Source organism: Xiphophorus maculatus, chromosome 23 (assembly GCF_002775205.1).
Source record: "Xiphophorus maculatus strain JP 163 A chromosome 23, X_maculatus-5.0-male, whole genome shotgun sequence".
Lineage (NCBI taxonomy): Eukaryota > Metazoa > Chordata > Actinopteri > Cyprinodontiformes > Poeciliidae > Xiphophorus > Xiphophorus maculatus.
The window spans coordinates 2930063-2957745 of record NC_036465.1 but is presented as its reverse complement, the minus strand read 5'-3'; the positions used below and the strand labels follow the sequence as shown (position 1 = coordinate 2957745).

Genomic DNA, 27683 nt, shown 5'->3' with positions numbered 1-27683 from the left:
GGACACAGGACAGTTTATGGTTGCATAATCGGCATGTTTGTTAATAATTAAAATCTAGTTGCACTGTAGCCTACTGTTCTGTAATCGTATTGGATCATGAAGTGGCTAAAGATTCTCATCCCTATCAACAGGTCTTTGTGGGGAAAATAACTTCTGACAAGTTATTTTTGTCAGAATTTCCACCATTTACTTGACATCTACCAATAAAAAGCCACTAAATGTGGACTAATTTCTCCATTACCAGCTCTGGTGAAAAGTCTCATTTTTTCCCCATTCATTGATCACATCAAAACTACATATCCCACCGTTTTTAGTCAACAAAGAACTTACCAAGAACATGTGCTTCAATGAACTCTGATAAAAACACAAATATGGCCAAGGTTACTGAGATTTTTAAGCAATGGGAATAAATGTAATTTCTTTACTAATTCCAACATTTTAAACATGCTCAAATAACAAATAATAAAAAAATAAAGTTTTCTTAGATTGTATGGAGTACAGAATATCTGGCTGCTTCCTCTCTCCCAACTGCTGCTGTGCACTTCCAGAGAGCTAGATGTTTCCTTTGCTTGGAATTTAAAAAAATAAAATAAAAAATCAGCAGTTTGAAAACAACTTGGGCCACAAAAACCCACAAATAGTCATACAACAGAAACTTAAGATGGAATGGCTTTTTTCAATCTGAGCTGTACTGACCTGTTTCGCGACACACAAGACACAAATTAACGCATCAGCCTGATTTTCCTCCACTAACCAGGTGCTGATTCATAAAGAAATGCACATCAATATAAGAACACGTTTGAGTCAGATGGTTGAAGGTTCTGGAAGCAGTCTGCTCATAATGAACTGACACAAAGGGAAAGAAGTTAAACCGTTAACAGGGTTAATAAAGTTCATAATAGAGGGGAAGTTATCATGTTCATATAAAGAGGAATTGTTCTAACATTTAGAACAATTCCTCTTATGTTACTCAGTCCATCATCGAAAACTACAATCTTCACAATTAGCTTTTCTAAATTTAGCAGTACGCCCGATCTGTAAGGTTTACAAAGCAAACTGGGTTGCCTACAACAACAAGTCTGAGTTGTTGTAGGCAACCCCATATGAAAGGATGGCGGAAAATCTGTAGAATAAGAGTTGAGGAACACCGAGAAGGGATTCAGAGGCAATCATGATCCAAAATCAGTTACTCCAAATCCATAATTAAACTACCGTAAATATGGCTTTGATTGATTGCTGGTATAAAACTGACACACTATACTTACAACTCAAGTGTTATATAATTAATCCTAAGTTAAATAATTTCTAAGATGTTATAGTGTTAATTGGATGTTTTGTCAGAAAAGCTGCAAAACCCGAGAACACCAATTTGTACTCAGCAAGTAGTCCACTTACACTGCTGGCTTTTGTATAGAAACTATATTGTCAAAGTATTTGCGTAACTTCTTTTCGAAACATGAACTTTAGTGAGATTCCATTTCTAATCCATGGGGTTAAACATGTCATCCAAGCTTCAATCCATGTGGGAAAGATCCACAAGTTTAGGTATTTTTGATCATTACTGTAGAATTGTTGGGCAAGAAGCCCTGATTTGCAGTCTCTGCTCAAATTCATGCAATCAGTATTGTGTGGGCTTGAAATGGGGAGTTAGGTCAGTTCAGAACCAAACTTGCTCACTTTAATCTTTATAGACCTTTCTTTGTACAAGGTCAGGTTTTAACAGGAATCCCAAAATGTTCATATAAATTTGGGGGCATCAAATAATCAGTAATGTCTTAGTAAGCTGAATCCTTACAAAGTCAACAATGGTCTTTCAAATGGTCAGTTGGAATAATCTGCACAATCAAGTTATATTGTCTAGGTTTAGCTAAGACATTCATGCATTTATGTTTCTCTTAATCATGAGTAAACATTGGCGTGCACGTATCTATAATCTTTATCCAAGCAGAAGAATGTTTGTCACAATAATAAATGCATATTTGTGTACAAATGTGTAATAAATGAAGACTTAATTCAGGTCTAATTTGAGATTTTCTTTTAATCACCACAAGTCAATCCAAATCTAGAGGTCAAATATCCCGGTTCCATGTAAAATAAGATTTCTGACTAAGCGAGTAAGGAGTTGGTTAAGAAATAATGAGATTTTCTGCAAAAATATTTTAATCTAATTTGAAGAAAATCAACACATGCCTATAAAATGCAAACTAACCACTGCTATGGAAAATGGTTTCACAGTGTCATTTCACTGTTATGACTGTCAAGATAGAAAAGTAAAGATTTTTATTGACTCTTTAATAATCTGTCATTAAAGCAGCTCCATAATGATTTATTAAGCTTCAATATAAAGACATGATGCCTCTTGATCAAGCTTACCAGACCATGTTCCTGCACTTGCTTTAAAGCCATCACCCACTCCTAAACACTAATTCATAAGAGTTGTATTTTATTTCACACATGGGTGAAATCACGCACAAAGAGCTCCAACTTCTTCACTTAACGGCTGAGTCATTCATCTTCCCCCAGATCCGATCTCACTACAGCTACCAGAGAGGAGAGCAGAGGCACTGAGAGAAGGATGGAGCCGTATCAGGTTTTCAACCTGACTGTCAGTCTAGATACGGAGAGCCATTTCTGGGCAAGGTCCGCCTGAAACCCAATTCCAGCGCATCTTTAAAAGCTTCAGGAAGTCCCGCCGGACTTCATTCAGTTCCTCGTGTCACAATCAATTTCCCCTCTGAGCCATTCTGCCCTCAACAGTCTTTATAGACTAGATGAAGGAGGATGCATTTTCTTCCTGGTGCCAATTCAAAAATGCATCTAATGAGGAGAAGTCATTTTAAATAAGAGGAAGCCTGACAAATTTGAGTAGGTAATGGTTTAGGAAATTGTTTACAAGGCAGTTAAAAGTAACTGAGGTCATACACCCCTAATGATACTCTTAGACACAACATGGGGTGGCCTCCACATATTCACTGATTAGGACTTTTCTTGCAGTTCCCCAGTATAAAAACCCAGCTGTTCCTGTTATTAAATGGTTTCTCTGTCAAGCTGAGAGGGTGCTCTGTCATTTAGAGCTGAGGAAGATTTTTTGACTCTGGCATCCTTGAAGGCTGTGAATCACAAGATGACCAACAGCTAACTAGTGGAATATGAAAATAAACCAAGGCTTGGTAAGATTTTCTGTCAAAGTATCAACATTTCTCATGAAGGATGGGTCAGCCATAACTTCAGAATTTGTAGCACATTACTGGTTATGAAAACAGGTTCAGTTATTAAAGCCAAAGAACAAGAATACAAGCCAAAACACCACTGTTTTTGGAGGCAGAAATTCTACACATTTTGATAGTAGTAACAAAGAAATTGTCGCATTGTTTGAACCAAACAGCCATTTTCATGGCCAAATGGACACCATCCTGATTCACATATTTACAACGGCTATATAGCTTTAGGGGATCACCAGGCAGGTTCCCATATTGAATATTGAAAGAAAATTGAAGAAGAATATTGAAACCAACAAAAACATGACTAACATGGATTTGCAGCAGCTAAATGGCAACACAGTATCACCCATGTTTTCCTCATGAATCCAGGAAAAGTGGGTGGATTTGTGAAAATCATGAGGGCTAATTCAACATTACGCACCAAAAATAGAGGCCTCTGTACGAAACAAGTTTTGCATGTTGTGAAACGAGTATTGTGTAGAATCTTGGCATCTTGGAGTGTTGTCTAATGTCGGCTGATGTTTGCAGTTCATGTTATTAAAACAATCAACAGCTTCTCTTTCCAAACTTTCCTCCAACATGGTTTTCCCATAATATTCAGATTCAACACCAACATGATGTTTTTCCTCAGGGTCAGAGCCAAATTAATGAGTCTAACTGCAACACCTGATCAGCTTCTGCCATCAGCCACATCAGCCTCTGTTTAGTCAATGTGGATAATAATGTGGATTTTTACAACCACTTTTGCAATAATATGCCCACCTCCCTACTCTAATAATAAAACTCCAAAGTTGATCATTAAGCAGTTAATGCATCATATTTACAATTTCAACCAAATGTAGAAACTTGAGAGCCATGATCACATCAGTTAACACATGAGCTCATTATTCAGAAGTGGCTATGCTATTTCACAACCAACACTTAGTAAAAGCTTTAGAGACTGAAGTCAGACGTTTGGCTTTAACTAACCTGCAAATTATTATCTGGCATCCAGATCACAATTTCACCTTTGTGAAACTGAGGTTTGTTTCAGACTAGATCAGCATCTCTGATTAAATTCAGCCATTTTAAATTCCTCCCATGTTCATAAGAACCCAAAGAATGACCCGTTAAGACCCCCGCTACAGAGCCAGGAGGGTTCTGCTCCAATGGCTAAAGCGTCAGCCACAAGCTCAGAGTGGCCGTAGGTGTGTTATGCAAGCCTGAAGGATAAAAAGATCATTGTTTCCAAACCGCCCACAGATAGAGTTCCACATTTTACAGCTTTGATTGTGAAATCCCAGCTCTTTTACATTTGGGTTTTGGGTTCAGTGGTGCTGATCAGTGCAGAGTTCAGGGAGACATTTCAAATCCTGTGGATTTAGCTCTGTAAATTCCTCATAATTCTTTGTGGTGAAAAAATTATTGAGTTTAAACATCTAATTTTGTAAAGTAAAAAACAAAAATGAGTCATGACTGGATTCTACAGAAGATAAGTTATAATGAACAAGATATAGTGGTCTAGAATATCCAGATTTTAAGTTTTCTCTTTCTACTATGCAAGTATGAACACTAAACGGTAGAAACACCACTGATGTTTCAAGAAGATCAAACTGTCCAATAGCACTGAGACCGGTTGGTGATCTTACCTGCTTCTTGGAAGAAACATGGACTCCTTGATGAAAACCGAGCCTGACAACAGGATGTACCAGCAGCTTCCCACATCATCTGGGCTGAAAATCACAAGCAAAGACTCAAATTACTACAAAGAATAAGAAACAACATTCCTGTAGTTTTATACACAGGTATGGTGTAACAGTAATAAACAGGCATGAAAAGCTTTTATTGTTAGTCTGATAATTAGCAACACTTCACAACAGTTACTTTGCGAGACATTTAGTCCCTGTTATCACTCAAATCAAGCCATATTAACTCTCCACACCTCAAAGTTCCTTAATAGCATCTCTTTGTGCCTTGCATTTGATAGCTTTGGCTATCAAAGTAAATGCATCTAGAAATATTAAGATTTTTTTAATTGTTATGTTTTAAATTTACTCCCAGTATAACTCATTGATGTTTGTGGTTGTTACGTAAAATAACCTCCAAACACAAGCATCAATTTAATAGGCACTTTCATAAACTAATTTTTATATTTTACATCAACATTCTCATATACACATTCATTAGTTTTATTATTAATAGTGTCATACAGCATAAATAACATAATAAAGGTAGAAAAGAGCTTCTTAAACATGAATATTAAACAACTGCAGCCCCTTTTTTGACAGTGTGCAATATAGTTTCTCCTGGATTCAACATTCATAGATTTTGCTTTAAAATTCCAGTTTGTAGTAATTTGTGGAAGAACAATGACTAAAAAGGAAGCAGAAAACAAAGAGAAGGCTTCCTTGGAGACACACAGATGGAGTAGCACTATGAATGAACAAACCAACCACAGCATGACCCTGCTGAGGGATGCAGAAAGAGAATCTGGGCGCTACAGACATAAACTCACACTGACCCTCACATGATGAAACAGGCAGTCTAATCCTTACAAGAGGACAAACAAACAAATCCAGAGAATAAGTCCTACCCACATGCAAGGAACTTGCCTCCTGTTGAATCTTTTTGAATATTTGTTTTAAGTCACCAAGTTACGCAGCATCAAACCATGTTAGTTTTTAAAAATTTTTATTTTAAAGCACAGTTAGCTGGTCTGAGAGATGCTACGATGGAAGAGGTGATGGACGGGGTTTTAGGGTTCAGATAATATCTGACAACTCTTTAGTTTTTTTTATCTTCATGAGCAACACCAACCTTTTATTTTCAAAAATGTTCATACAGAACAGAAACATTGCTACACGTTTTTCTTGTGGCAATATGGAATAGTAAAAGCTGAAAAACTCAATCTGACTTTGCTAGAGTAACTTTAAATAAGTTCTGAGTGTCAGGTTAGAAATTCATAGATCAATTTAGAAATCAGTAGATCAATTCCATCATCCATAAGTAATTCCACAAAAATAGAGTAATAGTCTCACCACCTTTTACCTTTGGCACCATTTACAGGATTTTAACGAGTCGGTTGTTTATTGTAGCGGAACTGCAGATAACCCACCAGGATGAGTTATGCTTTTAACTTGTCTTTTCTCCCTTAAAGGAGCAATATTATGTGTTTTCCAGCCACAGAGTACCATTTCATAGCACAATAAAGTAACTATTGTATCTTCTGTTATAAAAATGCTGTATATATATCAAATATGACAAAAGAAATTTAACTTTGTAATTTAATGCCTTGAAATTGGGCCTTTACATATTACTACTGGAAAAAGCCAGTTTTTCCCCGAACGGACAGCAGCATTTTTTAAAACGGAGCTCCATTGTGGCCACTGTCAATATATGTGCTGTTAGGCATCTGAATCAGAAATTCAGAGAAGGAAACATTAGTATGATGCGTAATTCTGAGTTTTTAACCGGTAATGTGAGGTGAACCCAGAAGCTAAACATAGAAATTACAGACCCGTTCCAAACTGACGATTCCAGTTATCTTCAGGGATTGCTTTCTAACCGTATAGCCAGACAGAGATTTAAAAAGAAGTGACAAAAGCAAATGAGGTGGATTAGCATAGTCTGTCAACAACATGTTACTGTGGAAGGTCATCTCTGCTGCCCAGATATTTAGCTATTAGCATGTCATGACAGTCATGAGAACGACAAAAAGTCCGATTTAAGGGCTAAATTGGTTTGTGGTTACAGAAAAGTAAAGGATGGGTGAACCGATTATACACCTGCTCCTACACAAGAGCATACATTTACACCCAACACCTCTGTGCTGCTGACTTGTTCTTTTTTTAATCAACTCTTCCTCCTCCTCTCCACACTTTCTCCTGACAGAGTGTAAAATTTCTCATTTATTTCAAAAGGAACCATGCTCCACTTTCCACTGTCTCTTCCTGCTCTCCCACATAGTCGCTCCATACTTTCATGATCCCTCTCTGCATTGAATGAGCACAAACAAAACCTTCAATTATTAATCAGCAAGCACAAAACGAAGGAAGCGCCTAACAGGAGGAGGAGAGCGCACCACAACAAAAAAGACGCAGAAAGAAGAATAGGATGCTCTGGGACGCTTTGACTGATCTGGGTCATCCGTACAGGAAGCAATAGTCAAACGCTCACACTGTAAAAGCCCACAGGGAGGCCTGGAACAACAGGGAGTCTGTTTGTCTGTGAGCCATGGAGGTGGAGAGGTGAAACCTTGAAGACAGAACCCTTCCACTATGTAGAGTTTCGGAAAATGAGCTTTGACTCATGAAACATGAAGCAACAATTAAGCTCCCTTTATCATAATCAATGATTAGTACAATACAAGTTCAGAAGTTCATAACACTGTACTCCTCAGACTTCAGCATGATAACCACTTCCCTTCTGGCAGGGCTCAACTGGATTTTTCTGGTTCGAGATCCAACTCCAACATCAGCTTTAAAAAAATGGGTCTTCTTTAAAAAAATTTGCTAATTCAAACATTTTTTATCTTTGTTATATGGATACTTAAAAGGTTATTCCAAATCATGAGCTTTTTATCTGTTAGAAGTTACTCATAAGAAATATGTTAAAAACAGTCCAATATTCTACATTCTAAAAAGAGTTTTTTTAGTATTAATGCACGTTATTATCAAAGTAGACATGAAGTCAAAAGTAGATTTATACTTCCACAAGTTCATACAAAGTCTTTGAAGATGTCTGTCTTACATAGACTCCTGATCTAATCAACTCCAAACTGATTTACAGATTAAATTCTTAATTTATATAAAGTTTGCTCTTTATTAGAATGGAAAGGATAAAATTAGACTAAGATGAATATGACTATAAATACATAGAAATCTAAGAAATTAAAATTAAAATTTAATATTTATTCAAATCCTTGCAGGAACCTGACAGGATATAAACAAACATGAAACATTTCCATCTAGAATATAAAAAAATCATGGAGAATTTCTGCTTTCATATGGGTTTAAAATCAATAATTAATCTTAATACAAATGATGTTTAATAAAATTATTTAAATAAAATCAGCTGTTGGATTTTAAGTATTTTAACATGACAATTATGATTTCCTTATATGTGAAGCAGTTCATACTACAATGAATTCCCCAACGGCCAAACAAAGATGTAAGAAATGTCCACGAAAAACAACACAAGGTTACACAGAATGAGGAGTTGCGACACAATGGTGGTTTCTCTCAGCTGAAAATAAAACTACAGCGGTAACCATTAAGATGTTATTGTACGGCTGCTTTCACCATAAAATTCTCCAGAGACTCAAAGCCACAATATGTGTGTAATGTTACGAAATAAAGCCAACAATTTTTCTACAATAAACAGAACCAAAAACAGCTCGAGTGTCGGGGTGAGAGACATTGTTACCTTAGTGGGATTTCGCAGAACAAAATCAAATATTTCCTCCTTACCCAAACCTGCTCCGTCTGTGCTGAATGTTGGTTAGCTACCAAAATGTGAAGAGATTTTAATGAGGTTGCTTTTCCCTACAAAGAGCTTCAGAGCTGCTCTGTGAGCCTCACAAACGTAGGAAATGTCAGTCTGGAAAAATGTACAGTGCTGTGAAACATTATTCACCCCCCTTTTTTTGACAAAGATGTTTTCAGATCATGACATCTTTGTTAAATTAAACACATTTACTATATATATATATATATATATTTATATATATATATATATATATAAGATAAACTCAATAAATTTAGTTTTCAGTGACAATTTTATTTACTGAGGAGAAAAAAGCCTGAATAATCTTTCAGAATTCTGCTCTTTTTCTTGTTAGTCTTATGACCTAAGAGGAAATCACTGGTTGTCATCGTGATTTATTAACTTGGGATCAGCTGTTTGTGATATACGCACCATCAGCAGTTTGTTACCCAACGCTGATGTAATGTCCAACATGTGGTGACGTCTACTCCAGTTCACAGAAACCAGCTCACATTTTCACAAAACAATGTTCAACCAACTGGTCAGAGATTTGAAATGTTTTATGGACAATTTCAGATCTCTACTTTTTGGAAAGCTTGTAAAAGCCAACATAAATTTTTATGAACCAGAATCATTTTCCAGTTTAAGAACTATAACTTAAGAATATAACGAGAAGCTCAGAGGAGGGGATAAAATCTGTTTTTCACTGCATGCAAATGTTCATACGGATAATTCTGAATAGATTAAAGAAATTCTAAAATTTCTGAGGAATGCCAGAGGTGGAACTAAGAACTTTTGTGTGGCCATGGTTTCTTGGAGGTTTTGTTGATCTGTGTTCCAAATAATCAGATATTGTTTTAAGAATAAAAAAAGAAAAAAAGAAATCTTGAGCTCATTTTTGACATAGTCACACAAGCGGAGACTGATATGTCTTCTGGAGATAATTGAGATGTCAATGGAAATGTCTGGAACGGAGTTAAGTATGAAGATCATTATGGAAGAATCCACATGTTTTAAATGTTGCACACTTCTTGAAACCTTGACAGTGGTTTCTCAGTCTTTGTGTTGTTATCATGTGGGTGATAACTCCCCCATGCTGCATTTTTGTCCTTGTCCTTTTCCTGCAGCGATGGCACTGAAGCGACAGTGGTGAACTGGGCTCTCGTTCAGAACCATCAAAGCGTGTGCATAGAGGAAAAAAGTCCAAAGATCATGTGCATGTCATTACCTGAATTAGGATTGTGTCTCAACCAATAAAACTCAATGTTTTGACACATGTTGGTCAAATGCAGTTACTGATAGCTGTTTAACTACATGCCTATAGACAGACACGACCTCTACCATCATGCAGCATGCCAGAGCTGCCTTTGCTTTGCAGCCTATGCCTTTGATTAAGGGCCCAGTGCAAAACACCTCAGGATGTACAAGAACCTGTGAGATCCTTTCTAAAGGTTTCCTCTGAAAAGAGACCCACCTCTCAACTGGTCATTTCAAACCACAGAAAAACTGAATTCCCTGTCTTTATTATTTATGGTTTCATTCATATTTTACCTTACAGTGCTACTAGCAATGATATATAGGATTAATAACTAATAAAAGAAATTTGTTACCACATACAAATTTTCAATATATATATTTTTTATTTGTACTTTTTGCTGCATAAATGTAAACAGCTTAAATTTGATCAGGGCAACACATGAGTCAAATATACGTAGTTATAGGCATTTCTAGAAGACAGAAAAATGTTCCCACCATTGAAAACATTGACGTCTCCGCGTGAAGATGGTTGAGCACAATAATTTTACGACCGTAAACCCTGGGAGGTTCTGCTTTTTATGGGATGTCATGTTTTCAGAAGATATTAAATGAGATTGCTCATATCTGTGCATATATATAGTGTCAGCACTCCAGGGAGCTCCTCAGGCAGTAAATATGAGAACTGTTTTTAGAACTACTGTCTCCATCTTCCCATCATTACTCCAGGACCGCCGACAGCCACAGACAGTCAATGATCTTAGAAGTGAGCGCTTCATTGACTAACTTCTGGAAAATTTCTCTGTAGGAGAGAAAAACTTAAGAGCCCAGGTTTAGCCTAACATAAAAATCGGATGGTTGAAGGAGAAATCCTCGTCTAACTGACAACAAACTCCTAAAGCATTTCTTTTTTGTCAAACTGCTTCAGCCATATGATTACCTTAACAGCCCTCCTCCCTCATTGGCTTTTACAGCCCTCATTCCACAGCATATTGCTGCTACTGTTCTAAATAGATAAAGACATGATAACGGGCAGTTAAAGGTTTGTTTGATCCAGAGGAAAGGTCCGATTGAGTTCCCACACATGACAAAACTCAATCTGAACCTCTGCTGTTTATTACCCTTGCTTTTATCAGGGAGCGCGCTGCACGATTTTTATAGGTTAATAAATGCAAACAGACATGCAATAGAACAGCTGTGCCAAAGTCATTGGAAAGAAAATGGCTACAGGCTTAGAAACATGTAATGAGGAAGAGAGAAATAACCTGCCGTGCTTCTGAGAAGGTTTTTAGTTCACAGATCTAAGAGTGGAGCTGCTACATCACTGTTTCTATGAGAAGTCAGCTACAAGGCACACAGACTGCCTGGTTATAATCCTCAACTACTTTCTGAATATTTCACACATTAGGAAAGCTTTACTGACCTCAGAGAACCAGGTTTCTATCTGATTAAATGAAAATAATATGCTTGGAAACCTGAAGAACATGCATCTCCTATTTTAAATTTACATCATGGATGATGAACTGATGCTTGGATAGATGGACAGAAAGAAAGATGAGCTGCATGGATGAATACAGCTTCCATGGGAAAGGGGATACAGTCTGGTTATTGTTTTGAACTTTTCCATACATGGAAGATCCCTGAATAAAAATCCTTGTTGTTCCAGATTTAAGGACCGAAAAAAGACCCTGGTTTATTACAGCTAAGATTTTCAGACCTTTGTGAAGGTAGAAAAGATCGGTGTTGTATTTAAGTATCATCCTATCGCCGATCTTCCAAAATTAAGAAAATCAGAGCTGATTTATCAGTGCACCAATAATGTTTACAGCTCTGATGGGAAACATCCAGCAACACAGAGGACTAAAATAACTCAATCAATTAGAAGAGAACAACACTCTATAGATTGTGTGGAGGTTTTAACTTAATTTCTTGTTTCTATGTTTTTTGTTTTCGGATTGTTAGTTTCTCGGTGTGGTTAAAAGTGGTCTTTGAGCATATATCTCTCTATGCTCTGAAAATGCTTATTAAAAAAACATTTTTGGTTACTTTATGGCTTATTTCCTTCAGTAGGTTAGGAGGATTGTTGATCAAAGCTACTTTTAAAGATTACAAAAATGTATAACTTATTATAAACATCCATCATATACAAAAACCAGAAATGGTTTTCTAGTTTTTCATGGCACAGTGTGTGGTTCCAGAGAGAATCATCTCAAACTTAAATCCATTATTCAACCACTACTTAATCTGTAGACCTTTTGTTTGCTCAGCTGCTAAAGCACCTGGAGGACTTCTAGGAAGATGTAGGGTCTTCTTCATTATCTCCTACAACACATACGAGGAATGTGAAGAAAGAAAAAATAACGGACACTGAACTCTTTAAAGCCTGTGGAAAAGCTTAGAGTTAATTAACAGACTTCATTCCCACCATGGGTGTTAGGAAGTTGTCACCATGTGACAGCAGTCAAACACTAAGAGTTGATTCTGTGAACCGCAGCAGTGGCAGCTTTGGAAACTGATCTAACGCATCCAGAAGCTTTCAATTCACCTCCCTGATTCAATTAAACCACAAATTATATATTAAAGGAGGAAATGTGAAGCTGTGACCGGCTAACTTTCTACCTCTGCTGTAAAAGATATTTTTCTCTTCTTAGTGGTGCTCAGATGCCCTGAAACAGTGTTGACCCACCAACGTTCTACAGGGGATTGCCTTAACTCCGTCTGCACTTTAGACATTTGTTTTCATTTGCCTGCAACGTTTCGTTTGCTCTGCTGTGTGCAGCCAGCCTGTTTCAGTTCATCAATAACATCCAGGTATTGTTGGGGTCAGAGCCTGTTTTAAATCTGTTACTTGCTGCATTCATGAATGCACACGGTGTAGGACTTACTAGTAGAGCACTTCGTTGGCCTCGTGTCTCTCGTATCGCACCGTCTCGCACATTATTCTGTGGAAACAGAGCAAGGAGGACATCAGTGACCTGCAGCAATATCACATTTATTACAAGCATTAAAAACAATTATGTAGAAGCTTTAGCTCAGGTAAATATTGATTTTACATGCATAGAAAAGAAAAGGCATCTCTTTAAAAACAAGCGAACAAAAATGGATTGAGAAGCAGGGTTTCCCCCAGAGAACTGGCTAAGCCCGGTGGTCGGGCACCGAGGAGGTCCACCATGTTTTTGTATTAAAAGATGTTAAGTAAACAGAAAAAGTTAAAATATTACTGGCTAATTACATGTTACGGGAAAACATTGCCAGTGAAACGCTATTTAAACCCACAACTAGTCTTAAAAACAACAAATCAAAAAATACAATTAAAATGAGTGCCAATTATTTGCACTTCTGTTTAATTGAAATTAAGTCAGCAGCTCCATAAGGCCCCCCAGGCCTTTAGGGGCCACATAAATGCTAATATTTTAACACAGTCCACAGATACATAAACGTAACATTTGTTCATTGGAATTATCAATCCTGCTGAATTTGATTTAATGGTTTCAGCATGCATAAATTAAAATATTTTAAATTGTTTAACATTTAAATGTAAGATTTTAAGGAGCTGGCAAGTTTACTTTGTAAAAGTTCAAAGAACAATATTCATAATTAGTAGTCCCATAGTTGTTATGGTAACATGTTTTGTTACCATGACAACAATCTGGTGCTGTTAGTTTAATCTTTGAGTATGAGCTCTGTTTGTTCACAAATAGAAATTAGTAAACTGCAGATATAACTGTTTTTAGCTTGGCCAATTAAACTACTCCCTTCTCCCAGACTTCACTGAATCTAACACAAAAGCTGTTAGAGGTGCTGATGTTTTTAGCAACAAAAGGAGCCCCTACGTCAAATTCTGCTCAAGGCCTCATACAGCCTTGGACTGGCCCTGCATGATGAGTTAAATCCGCTGCACTGAGTACAGAGATGAGCAACAAACGGGAGATTTAATTAAATGCTGCTAATGTGATTTTAGTAGTCCTTCCATTTCGTGTCTGTTGAGGTTTTAATAAGCGTCACAGAAACTGTTCTGGCTGCTCAAGTTTCTAGGTATTATTTGACCTTTTGAGATGCCAGTCAGCAGCTTACAGATGAAGAAACAATACCTTACTACCAAGTTTGCACATCACAACAACTGACAAGGTACAAGACGTTCCAATAATCATCATTATCTGCTAATGTTACATGTCATTCATCCTAACAGGTCCCCATTGCCTTTGTGACACCAAAATGATGTGCAGCAAATCTATACTTCATTCATCCTGCCATTAACCATCTACAGGGTGGCAGCTTGAGCGTCTGAGACTTTCTTAAAGAAAAGCAACAGTGAAATGTTTACTTTTAGATTAGACGAGTTAACCCTGAAGCTTAAAGCCAAGATTTGGCACTGATTAATCTAGAGAATAGAAAACTTTTATCTAGTTCAAATAAACAAGATTAGACAACTGACCTAGCATGCACTACTTTCTGCTCCAAGTGGCACCATGTTAACAGCCATGTGCATTTGACAAGCAGCAGGTCTCATTTTTGAATCTCATGGTTCAGCTACATAAACATTTAAAAAGCCATAAAGAACTTTTCCCCAAATGTTTAGAAATACTTGTGTCAGAGAACTGTAGTGAAATCAACTACGGCAGGAAATCTAGTTGCACAATATTCAAAACAAACTAAAAAAAACTGTTGGAAAAAGTAGCTGTGAAAGAACCACAAGAGAAAAACAACACATTCCTTGCAAGGAAAAACGTTGAGAAAAAAGGACTTTACATAATCCCATAGTTAGTGGGATGTCTGGAGGTTGGCAGAAGTGGTGGGCTGGTGTGTGGGACTATGAGGACATTCCTGGGGATCCGAACAGGCAGGACCAAGGCGGGTTACTGCTGGGCGGGAGGCCTCTGAAGGCTCAGGCGCTGGAATGTTCTCGCTCACGAGTCGCACGCTGAAACATTGTTCCCTACTCCATATAATCTCTGTGTGTGCACACAGGCCAGGGTGGGAACAGACCTCTAACACACACGTTTTGGAGAGCGAGGCAAAATAGGCAGGGAGGGTTGTAGAGAAGAAAAAAAATCTGCAATTTTCACACATCAAATAGGTTGAATGAAAGTGGACGCAGACCAACAACTAGAAGAAATTTTACTGAACAAGTTTAGAACGTCCAATTTAATAAAATACAGATGTAGCGAAAATAAAGAACATGGTACAGTACAGATCATCAGGCTTTGCAATGTGGATACAGATTTCCATTATATATATATATATATTAGATATTAATTAATTAGATATTAATTATTTCCATTATATACATATGTAAATTAGATATTTTTTTGTTCTTTGGGCAGCTCCACTTGAAACTGACAGACTTTTTTAACCTTGAAAATAAAATGTAAAATTATGTTAATTAAAGCTGGAAGAGGGTAAACAATCGAAAGCAGATTGACTAAACAAAAAGATAGGAGTCAGGAAGAAGAGTCATTAGGTTAATGTGGGAAAAGATTGACTAAAAATAATGAGAATATTGTCAAATAGCACCCACAAGCAATAAAATGTGATTTTAAGGGTCTCAGACTTCTATTCAGTTTTATTTTTTATCTTTTGTAAAATTTATATTAAAATATTCCGGGTACCAAGTACCAAGTCTTTAGAGACCTTGGAGAATAAAAAGACCTTGTTTTCAGTCCTTTCTCAGCAGGTTTTTCATCCTAGATATATACCAATAGAACTGTTTGTATCAGAATATCTATGTTCGGTGCAGACACTTGCCTCAGCTGGTGCTCCCTCAGGTTGGACAGAGCCTCCATCCCATGGAGATATGAGTAAACGATTTCCAGGTCCTGAGGAAGAGGAGCAGAAGGTCAGTCGGACATAGACCCGTGCCAACTTAATCACAAGAACTGTAAAAAGTTAATAAATCATTTGTTGAAGCTCTGTTTATATGTTCTTGTGTAAATTATTCATTATTATAACTGATTAAATCATTAATAGTTTGAGAAATAATTTTCTGGCATCCCTAAGCTGAAATTATTCCTCAATAAATCTCATCTATGATTATTAACATTATTCTTGTTAAATGAGTGTCACAACAAATTGATGCATTTGAGCATTGGTGAATTATAATTATGCTTTCGCTTCAACAATTACAATGCTGCTAGTTCATGCTGCAGAACATAAACCGACTGTCGGGTGATGGAAAACTCTTAACAAGCACGGCTTCATTGACTTGTGAGTCTGAACATTGGAATAGACGGCAATAAAGCAGCAGCAGAGAGGGGAAGAAATAAAAAAAAGATCCACGGCTCAACTATAAACTCTATTCAATTACTTCATCAAGTGACCCAGTGAGTAACTCTGGGATGGTCTGGCTGCTGTCCAAGTCTGAGGTGAAACAAAGTGGCCCTCTCCCAGAGCTGGCAGACAGCACAGCCACCCCACTGTCTGCTGCTGCACACTGGGCCACAGACCTCCAGGCCCCAAGTTTGGGCTGGAGCTGCACGACTGGTGGAAGCTACTGGGAGGCCTTTGTAGGCAGAAAACTGGAGGTAGATGTGGCGACGGCAGAGCGGCAGGACAACAGAGAGCTTGTCCTGAGAGCCGGCCAGACGTCCGCATCAAGCCACAGTGAACGCACAGTTTGTCTCTGGGTTAAGTGTCTCACAACAACAATCCTGGAATTATTGAACATTTTGTGGCATGGAGACAACTGTCAGAGTTCATGCTGTGTGTGAGAGGACTGTCAATGTTGTATTCCTTCATGGAAAACAGAATGGATAAAAAAGACAGAAGAACTGAAAGACAATCACTTTTTAGAAAGATAAAAGAAGAAAACTTTTGACCTGGAAACTGCAGACAGTGTAAAGTGTGACCAAAATAGCTCAAATCCTGGTTATTGTCTACCTTCAAATCAAAACTAGTCAGGAAAAGCTTCAGAAGATGGTTACTTTTTAATCTCTCATATGAATGAGTATTGCTAGCAGCCACTTTGATCTTTTGTTGTTGAAGGAAATGAATCAACAGTGCAACTAGGCATGGGGTGAGATATGGAGGACAAATCCTGCTAAAATTAGCAATAAATAGAAATAAATAAATGGTTTGATAAAGTAATATATGCATCAAATATTGCATCCAGAAAAATATAAAAATAAGGACTTTTCAGAACTTATATTATAAAGTGTAATATAAACTACTATTTCTCATTCTCAACATGATTGATTTAGAATCTATTTTTTATTTTATGCCCAATCTTATTCACTTATTAGTTTCTTTTTAAAAAAAATTATATTATTCTTTAGTGGATTTCTTTTTATATACTGTTACAACTATTAATGAGATCCTATTAATGACATACTGCTGCAGCACACTGCAGGTCAGGTGGCTGAAAGAGATCCTACAATTTTCACTGACCTCTGTGCCACACACCGGGGCTCTGTTAGCTTAGCAGAGCCCTGGCTACGTAAACAAACAGCCCTCCATCACGCTGTGAACTCACTTGTTCACAGCGTCACATGTGGTGACATGTGATTGTACATGGAATGAAGTTATTAATAAAGATACAAAGAATGGCAGGAGAAAAAATGAAAAATACAACTAAATAAAAAATGTTCTAGAGGAAAACAAATCTGAAAAAACTAAAACCAAAACAAGAAAAATAAAAATAGAAAATTACATTAAATGTAACAATGACGAAGGCAACAACATCTGTAAGGTCACCTAAGAGAGTCCTTCTAAACTTACTGTCTCCGGAAAACAATAAATAAGCCTTACAAATAACAATTATAACTGTAACAATCAAGGTTATATTAATGTTGCCACACTAGACTTAATGTTTTAATAACATAAAAACATTTTGTTTTAATGTTGTTAAATGGCAACATTAAAGCAAAATGTTACCTTTTTTAAATGATTGTATCATACTCATTTTAGTTTGAAAGCTTTATTTTCAGTTATATTGTGAGAATGTCGTCCCATGCCTGATTCTACCTTTGATTTAATAACAAATAATAGTCACACAGATTAATTGTGCAATAACATTAAAATGTTGTAAAGTATAAAAATACTTGTAAAAATACAGGTCAATTTGGATGCACATAGAGGTTAGCGTTGCCATGGAGATGGTTTCTCACACAGTGATATCCCACCCCCCGGGAACAAGATTTCAATATTCAAAAGTCTGAATAGCAGCTACTGTCAGAGGATCAGCAGGGGTTATTTTAAGACAACTACTGCCACCTACTGGACGATGAAAGAACAGCGGTATAAACCACTGAATTTAAAAGCAGCATGGTCAATGTTTGCTGCTTATACGTTCAAACAATACTCCATCTTTAAAAAAATATGTCTAATTATTATGAATTCAAATGTGTGATGCATGATTTTCAGATGTTTTCAGATCAAGAAAATGTATTTAAAGACAATTGTTTTGTTTTGAAAACTACAAAGCCAAAGTTTCGCAATAAAACACAAAAGCTGGAAATATAAAATGTTTTTTTTAATTTATTTGCTCTTTTATTGTTTGTGAGGCTAAGAAAGAAAACATGTAATTGATTAGTTTTTAATTTAAAAAGCAATAGTTTAAGAGGCTGCTTTCTTTAGAACATTAAAATCCTTTTACAAGAAAAAATATAATCTATGTGGAAAGTCTGGAGTGTTTGTTGGAATCTTTCCTACCATTATGTCTGCATTGTTTTGATTTTTTTTTTTTTTATATTAACCACCGACTATGAGGCAGCTTGGTGGCCCAGCGCTCTAAAGCCAGAACCATATAACTGCAACAGAACCACGTCTTCTTCTTCTTGTCGGCTAACCACAAGAACCATCAGCCAGGAATTTAGCTGCATATTAGTTTCCTTCTTTGCTGTGATTTAAAAAAACACACTCATATAGAAACCAACAGATTTTGCACAGATTCTTTTTAAGCTCTTTCAGAAACCAGTGACTAAACATCTAAAAACAATGAGCGAGTATAAATAACTTCATGTAAGGAGATGAGTGTTTCCTAAGACGGCAGGGATTTAAGTTAACCTTCTTAAGCACTAGCAGAGAGACACCTACAGGTGGCAGTGTTTGCAGGCCTGTTTCCACCTCCAGATTGACATCACATTGAATAAAGCAGCACCACTGAGGTGCTGCCTCACACAGAGAAATATGCAGAACCATCAATTGTGGCTTCACTCACAAATATTTTAGACTGACTGTATGGAAAGAACGTAAAGGACCCCGTGTTTACCTCTCCCCTGACCTTACATTTTCCGGTCTCTTTAATACCCGTCTCCTCCTGCATACAGGGCAAGCTGAACCAGAAATTACATGGAGAAAAAAGATGAAAGTCGTAGGAAAAAAATAATTTAAATAATTTTCTGAGAAGTTTATTCAAAATTAAGAGGTTTCAGCTGTTTTAAAAGCTATATTTCTTTCAGCGTTTAATTAGGACCAATGGAGGAGGCAGTCTGATGCCCATGTTAGATGTTTGAAAGCAAGATCAAGAAGAAGAAAGAGCGCTGGGCTGATGAAAGGTCTTTTCAGCTACATTTCTGCTCTTTGTCTTTTATGGAGAAAAAAAGCAAGTCCCAGTCTATACCAGTAACGACAATCTAATCCTTCTCCATTCTGCCGATAAACTAATCCTTGTAGGAACACAGGTGGCCCTCACAGGAGGAGAAACATACCCAGACGCTGATCTAGGAAAAAACCCAAAAGGTTTTTTTTAAACTGGTTTCAGTCCTGATGTAGCACTGACACACTGGGAACCGGACCTCTGCAAACAGTGATTTCCTTACTGAATCTTACACCTTCCTTTGTAAAGGCAGATGACAGGAGAGCAATGCAGCCAGACAAGTAAAGGCATTTCCTGTCCAGGACAGAAATTAAACAATGGCAGGCCTTGTATGCCCTGTTTGGGGCCTGCAAACACAGGGAGCAGGCCATCCTCAGTTTCCTACCCCTTATGTTGGGCCCCCCCGCCCAGAGTGGTCTGACCTACTGCCAGCCGATTGGGTGGCAGAGCACTCAGCAGAGAACAGGAAGTCAAGGAAGTGATTGTGGATTTATCAGGAAGCAGTAAGTCTAGTCTTAACAGGCAAATGAAACAAAACAGGAAAGCTAAGTTTGACTTCTTGTCAGACGGGAGGAAAAAACACCTTAAGGTAAGTATCTGGTACCAACTAACATTATGGCTACTATTACTGATAGATAAACACCAAAGATCCTTTTTTGTCCCTTACTACTTCCTTTATGTTGGCATAAACTAACCATTTTTTCCTAATGTTATCAAAACCGTAGCATATCAGTTCATGTTTTTTTGTACCTAGAGAGTATTTGTAGTTTGTTAGTAAATAATAAAGCTGTCATGAAATTGATCAAACCTTGAATATTTTTATTTAAGTGTAATACTTCCTAAATCTTTTATTACTATTTTTTCTCTTCTGTTTTGGTTCTTCCCATTCCCATTTGGATCAACTGAGTCATAAATTGAGACAGGTTGAGGCTCCTGGACAGATTAAGATAAAGTATTCTCCTACTAATAGATATTAATTATTATAGTTACAAAAAACTGAAAGGAGAAAAAAGAAATGAAAAAAGAGAAAATCAAAGAAGGAAGAGAATAAGGAGGAAAAAAGAAAAAGCATGCAACAAACAAACGTCAAGTATGGCATGACAAAAGAAAGAAGAACCCTTTACACACTAACTGGCTGATTGTTTAAATCAATAAACATGTCTTTTCAGCACTACGGTCACATTATAAAAAACAAAAAAGCAGAGGAACCTAAATCTTAACGCAGCACTCAATGTCACGCCACTATTTGTATTCATTAATTTAACAGCTCTGGGTCAGGCCCAACAACAGCTCAGCTTATCGCCTAAAGCCACGGAGTCTGTGTGCCAGATAGTGGGATTTTCTCAGGTCGAACCCCTTTTCACCGCAGCACAAACGGTCAATGCATTTATTCATTTGGCTTCTGGCTGAGAGCAGATAGCAGAGCTCTGTGTCCATCCATCAGCAGCTTCAGACAAGCATCAAAGGGAAAGGGGCTGGAGCGTTTCAGAGACAATGGGAGACTGTGGGAGAGATTAAAGACCCAGGTAGGGAAGTGAAGGACGTTTTGGATCGTATCAGACGGATCTGCAGGGAAACAGCATATGTATATTGAATCTGAAAGAAAAGCTACCGGTACTTGTTTTTTTTTATGTAAAAAAATATATAAAGGCTATTTATACGAGTTGAGTTCTGATATTTGAACCCACTTGCAGAACAGCATATACACATGGAGTATATTACTGAATGGGTCAGCAAATTGCATGTACTGGTTCTATGTTCGCAATTTACGATCAAGTTTGCATGACAAATTAATGGTCAACCGATAAAAATCAGACATGACTGATTGTGTTAGCGTGCCGCTGGCCACCCAGGGTCAGCAAGCAGAGTGAATCAACGGCCATGTCTTCTTTGCTGATAACATGAACAGCCAGCTGGCTGTATTAAACCCCACAGCGAGACAGGTGACCACAATCACATCCTGCCCAACTGAGCTGCAAAACGTCTGACTCACCCTGACCTGTAACTTGTCAGTGTTTTTCTTAGAGCAGAGCTCTACTCCCATATTCTCTAGTCACTTTCTTACAGATTGATAAAAGAAAAACACATTTATCACATCTCTGGTCTGATGGTGTATTTATCACAGGTTTTTGGACATGGAGAAGTGCAGCAAGTTTCTGAGCAGAAAGAAGCTATTTTGTGGCATTGCTGTGAGCTATGATGTTTTATTTATCGAGTCCTACGATGGTGTTGCAGAAGAAACTGTAGATTTTTCATCATCACATTTCCATGACAAACAGCCTGTTTGCATTTATTCACTAAATGCAAGTTCTCTTATGAGCTCCTCCATATTTTCTGTAACATGTTAGTTGAGACAAAGTCAATGAAAATTGATTGGTTGTAGTTGCATTGATTTATTTTCTTTATTATTTATTCAGCAGGAAATATTTTCAACATGTGAAGCTAAAACATGACATTAAACCTACTCCACATGCCAATAATAACTGAAATGGTCAACAAACACAGCAAAATAAAAAAAATCATCAATCTAGGTTGTGAAACAAATAGAATGGCTTGGAGATACTGAGAGCATGCAGAAAAGAAGAAAGCAGAGTTGTAAAGAAAAACTGAAACTCACTGATTAATCATAGTGACTCATTTCAAGTGTTTATTTAGACCAGTAAGGCTTGGAGCTTGAAAACCTAAAATACAACTTCTTGCCAAATTTGAGTATAAATTAGAACCAGAATGATCTGGAATTAGCAGATTTCGTTTGTTCCATTAAGACAAAAAGAATGGCATCTATGAGCAAAACTCCACTGCTGAAGAGAAGCATGGTGAAGGTTGTTTAAGAATTGTTGGTAAAGGTCTAGAGAAGACAATTCAATTCAGGAAAAAAGGTCCAGCCAAAATGTAACTCTTTAAATATTATTGCCCACAAAAACATCAAACATAGCTTCAAGTAGAGAGGTGGGAATATAATGGGCAAACTGTTTTTCAACATATGGTACGTAGATTTCACTTAGCTGAAGGAAAGGTCGCCAGGAGAAATGTACCGAAACATGAAGAATTTGAAGATGAAACCAGCGGGGATTTTTCAGCCAAGAAAACTGTCAGCTGATTTCAAGAAACAAAAATAGTCAGTAGAAGCGCTCAGTCAGTCATAACCTGAGGAAAGAACTGAAGATCAAGAGTGCATAGAAATCGACCACAACCTTCAAGATTTAAAGACAGCTTGTGGGGAACAATGGACCAAAATCACAAGAGTTGTCTTATTTCTATTTAAATTATTCATAATAGACAATAAAATAGACAGAGGGAGAGACAAGGTACCAACATCATTAGTAGCTCCATAGCACCACCCAGCAAATGAGAGGAGGGTGTTTGAAAGAGTTTTCACTCTGAAAAGCAGTCAGTTCTCAGAGTGAAACTCAACTAATTCAAGAACCAGAAAACCCATTGTTTCAGAAACAAAGCTTCTTTTTGCTCTGAGAAAAGGACTGCAGAACTGAAAAAGATGACAGTAGGCAAAACATTCCGAAAGAAAGAACCGCTTTGTGCCTGAGATTAAGCAACTCTGGATTAAACTGAGATCATCAGGCTGCAGGAGTTTTTAATGTACAGCAAGCTGCAGACAAACTGCATTTTCCTTCAAATTAGCTCATTAAAATGTCCCACCATTGACCATTCTTCCAACCTCCAGTCCCGAGAGGAAAATCCAATCTCATTGCTTTTGTAGAGAGAATTTCCTGTGTTCTGTTTGAGAAAATATCTGCAAAAAGCACAAATTAATCGGTCTCCGCTTGAGCACAGGAACGACCCAGTTTTACAACAACTGCTCGTTTGTCACTGCAGGGTCAGCTTTTCCCTCCATCCTCTTGTTCTTTCAACTTTACTGAGGGCCAAAGCAGGGTTGCAATCAAACAAGATACTACAGGAGTTTATTATTTATGTTAAAAACACTTCATTTAAGAAGAGAGTGGATTTTTTTATTTTAAAAAAACATGGGCATAAAGATGATGCCTATAATCTGTTAATGTTCATAAATTATTCCAACATAATAAAATGATCCACAGCGGTTAAAGGTCCTGTGGATTACTCTGTAGCCTTTCTATTCTGGTTCCCCGCCCTCGCTGAGAGAGCCACCGGCATTCCTGGATCCAGTTACCGGGACATCTCAGCGTCCGTCTTATGTATCAGCCCGGAGTGAGGCTTGCATTCCTCATATGTCACTGACAAATCCCTCAATACTCTACTGACTGCTACACAAATGCATGCTATGCCAAAAAATATTCACTGACCAATCAGGCAAGAGCCACTTCAGTCAACTAATATTACGAAGTTTCATTTTACCACTTTCATCTGTAGTGACAATTTATTCTGTCTGCCAAGCCATGGTTAGTTCAATGACTTGCAATTGGACTAAGTCATCGAACTTCGTCCCGATTTAGTCTGATGCTAAATCTAGCAACAAATAAGAAATGAAATGAAAAATCGCAACTTTTTTCAAATTAATCTCACGTTTGCCTCATTTGTTTTTACTAATTAGACAAACCAAATACCAAAGCATGCACCATGTAAAAATTTATAGCTTGCATATTAGGTTTGCCAATATCTATGCTAATAATAACTAAAATACACTTTATAAACAGCACTATTAAAAAAAGATGCACCAACTGGAATTATTTGGCCAATCGCCAATCTTTAACAAGCCTGACCTAAAGTACTGGTACTTTTGTCTGAAAAGTGACTAAGCTGGCAGAAGTAGAGTGACTATTGCTAACCGTGAACATGCAGTGGGCAGGTCTGTCAGTCAGCAAAAGGCAGAGCAAAAGGAGACAGTGACCGATTTTCAAACCTTTGTGGAGGAGGATAAGATCATGCAAAAGATCGGTTTCAAGGCTGATCAACAATATCAAGAAAATCGGGGCTGTTTATGTAAATTGTCATAAAACAGAACGATGAAATGCAATATTTTATACCTTTTTAAAATATAACACATGCCTAAAAAACAAACAGCCTTACAATACAAAAGTCCTGTATGAATTGACACTACTTATTTACTGGTTATAGCTGTAGCTTTTCCAGATAGACCTCAACAATTTCTTCATCACGTTACACAGTAAAATCCAGTAAGGTTTTACAGCGCCTTCTCTACCAATTTCTGTGAACTACTGGTCAGCTGGCTGAAAGAAGGCTACTACCCTCCTTCCAAATTTACAAAAAAAGACAAATTTAGAGATTTGGAAATATTTTTGATAAAATATAGGTTTAATTTTGGGGATTGAACACCATATTCTTTCATTTTTATTGGAGTCTATGTATTACAATCAAAAACAATAAATAGATGTCATAGATATAATAATCAGTTTCCTTTATTATTTATAACAGCATGAGGAATATCTTTTGCTTCTGTATTTTAAATAAAAAGCAACTAGATCATGTTGAGGCACTTTTACCCAAAGTTATCAAACAGGAAGCATCTTATCCATGAATATGCTTATTATTTTCTAGATTTTGTGTTTTCAAGTATTGAGAATTTTTTCCCTAATGTTTTAGCTTTATTATAGTCCATAAACAAGTCTTATGGCTGACTTAAAGGACAAGGTCACCCAGGTCTAACTTCCTTTAAGTCTTAAAGACATAACAGGATTTTCTTTGGAAACAAGCATGAATGCTGACACATCCTGCAGTGTCCTCTTCCCAGTCTTCACCTTTGGCTTAATGCAGCTTTGTATAAAATCAAATGTCAGCCTTGTCTTTGTCTCCAATCTAATAAAGAATGAATCTCCATCTTAGTCCGCTGAGCAACCCGAGGTGAACGTTGGTGAATAATGAGGTGGACGGAGCAGCAGTGAGAGGAGACAAACAGCCTGGAGCAAAGTAACGAGGTAAACGGACAACTGGGAGTCAGATGAGTGCTGAAGGTTGGAAGGTCATGTTGTCTATGATGCAGTATCCGCTAATGACAATATATTGCTTCATATTGTCTACTCAGCTAAAACAAAACACCACGTCTGTGCCAAGTGGGAGTGAGGAAGACCACCTCCTCCACTCCTCACAGCTGCCAAAACCGCAGCGACAGCATTTTCTTCCAAAATGTGCAGAGCATCCATCACGCACCTCAGGGAGGCGGTATGATGCTCCACCGGGTGCCACTGCGTAGCCTCTGTTTGTGCTCAGGAGTGTGTGCCTGTGTGCATTCCCTCGCCTTTGTTTGTACATTCCCGCGTGTTAACACAGTGGCCGGCAGCTGTCCTTGACTCTATATTGACAGAGAGTGTGGGATCTGCACGGTATTTTTATCCATTTGCCTGAGTGAGAGAGCAGGTGGATGCTAAAACAAGGTCATATGGTGGCGGCAGCCACTATCTGCACCCGCTTTCACCAAATAAACTGGTCTGAGCACAACACCAGGAACTAAAATTGAGTTTATTCCTTTTTTTAGATTAATTCCAAAAGCATTTTAGTTCCACATTAATCTCAACATAAACTAACAACTTCCATTATGTTTAGATTCCAGTTTGGACAACTAACTGTTAATGTTTATCCTTCAGATGGAACTACTTTACGCCCCTTCAAAGAATGCAGAAACTTTTCAAACTTTTAGGAGCCCTTGTTACTGAAATTGTAAGTTTGTGTGTTTAAAAACAAATCTATTTTATGGAGGTTTGTAAGGACTGACCTACTGACCTTTGAGGGGTTAAAATTCCCAAATGAAATTAATACTGAATAAGACACACAGTTTTAAAATATTAACTCAAAGTGGAAAAAAATATGGTCATATTTTAAAAACAAATTTTTAGTTGACATTTTTTGTCTTCAGGACCTTGAATCAAGGTGTTTTTTGTCTAGTTTAAATCTGATGACGCATATAATAATAATAATGATGCATCAAAACTCATGTTGTCAACCATTGACGCACTTCCTTCCCTAGTAAAAAATAATGTTCTCATACCTTTGCATTTTATGTACCGTTTTTACAGAAATTGTTTCACTATTTTAGGTGGAGGGTTTGTCGATAAAAATAGTGAAGTAATGTAAACACACTGGTTAAAATCCCTAAAGTGGAATTAAACATTCAAAATGTTGGGGACTAAGCTGAGTTTTTTGGTCTTTTCAGATTTTAAAGAATTTCAAATTAATTTCAGAACATTTTACAGCGTTGATTTGGAAAAAAAGAAACATTCTTGACGACTTCCTAAATATGGGGTCAAAAAGACAAACATTTTTGGACTATCATATCATATTCTTACTTTACAACACTTTAAAATCTAAATGGAATTGTCAGGAGTAATTCAAAGCTAGTTATTGGTCTTACTAATCACCGGGTGTTAACAGTTTCAGACAGCAGAGTGGACTTTACCATTTTCTTTCCCAGGACTGGAAGCTGAATGCGGCAACAGACACACACTTACATTCCTCTGCCACCTGTTTAGATGTGTTCAAGTCAGAGACGAAGCTCTCCTTTTGCTTCCAGACAGCGTCCACTTCAGCTTCTGCTACAGATTGATAGAAATTACACCTATCAGAATGCTAATGTAGAGGTCTGAGGAGGTCTGGTGAACTGAAAAGCTATGCTGCCACAGCCAGAAACTGATGTTTCCTCCTCACCGAGCTTAAGAAGCCGGTGGGCATGGCGACTGGTTGGAACGGGAGCCAGGGAGGCATGTGAATGAGCTTAGCGGTGCCCACTTGAGCTGCTCGCCAGGATAAAACCCTCAAGACCGATAATGAACTCCGTCTCCAGCGGGATGCAAATGAGATGAATGGTGGAAAGCAGGAGAGTCGGTTTGATAGAAAGTCTGGAAAATGTGTCTTAAAAATAATAATAAGAGGTGGATGTACTCTATTGATCAAATTGTTTTGATAGGAAGCATATCTGAACAGACCACAGGGGAAAATACTTTTCCCATCCATTTGCTTTGGAAATGTGTCTAATGTGCAGTAAATTTAAAACAAAACTGTTCTACTGAACCAGCAGCACCGAAAATATTTTAATATTTTTTTACAAATAAAAATATTAAAGTGCAGCATGGATTCACCTTGGAGTTTACCAGTGTGTAATTTCATCTCGGTATAAAGTTGATTTCCATTTAATGCTCGTTAATGGCTCTATAATTGTAAGGGGCAAAGGGAAGGACATAAGCTTGTACCCCTCTGAAAAGGGAAAAATTTTTAAGGGAATATACTTAAAAACAAAGCGGTAGGAGCTGAGATTGCAAATCATCTGA

The 27683-nt window shown here is 37.4% G+C and overlaps 1 protein-coding gene across 8 annotated transcripts in view; it reads right to left on the bottom strand.

Moving 5' to 3' along the window:
* Positions 1–27683, bottom strand: part of rapgef2 (Rap guanine nucleotide exchange factor 2) — a 103031-nt gene that overhangs the window by 55344 nt on the left and 20004 nt on the right. For all 8 annotated transcript variants that reach the window (XM_023328806.1, XM_023328812.1, XM_023328808.1 and 5 more), the window contains exons 2-4: positions 15684–15754; positions 12824–12880; positions 4850–4933 (exon numbers count right to left, since the gene is read on the bottom strand). In XM_023328806.1, the coding sequence (XP_023184574.1) occupies positions 4850–4933; positions 12824–12880; positions 15684–15754 (212 nt within the window). The remainder of the gene's footprint in view (positions 1–4849; positions 4934–12823; positions 12881–15683; positions 15755–27683) is intronic.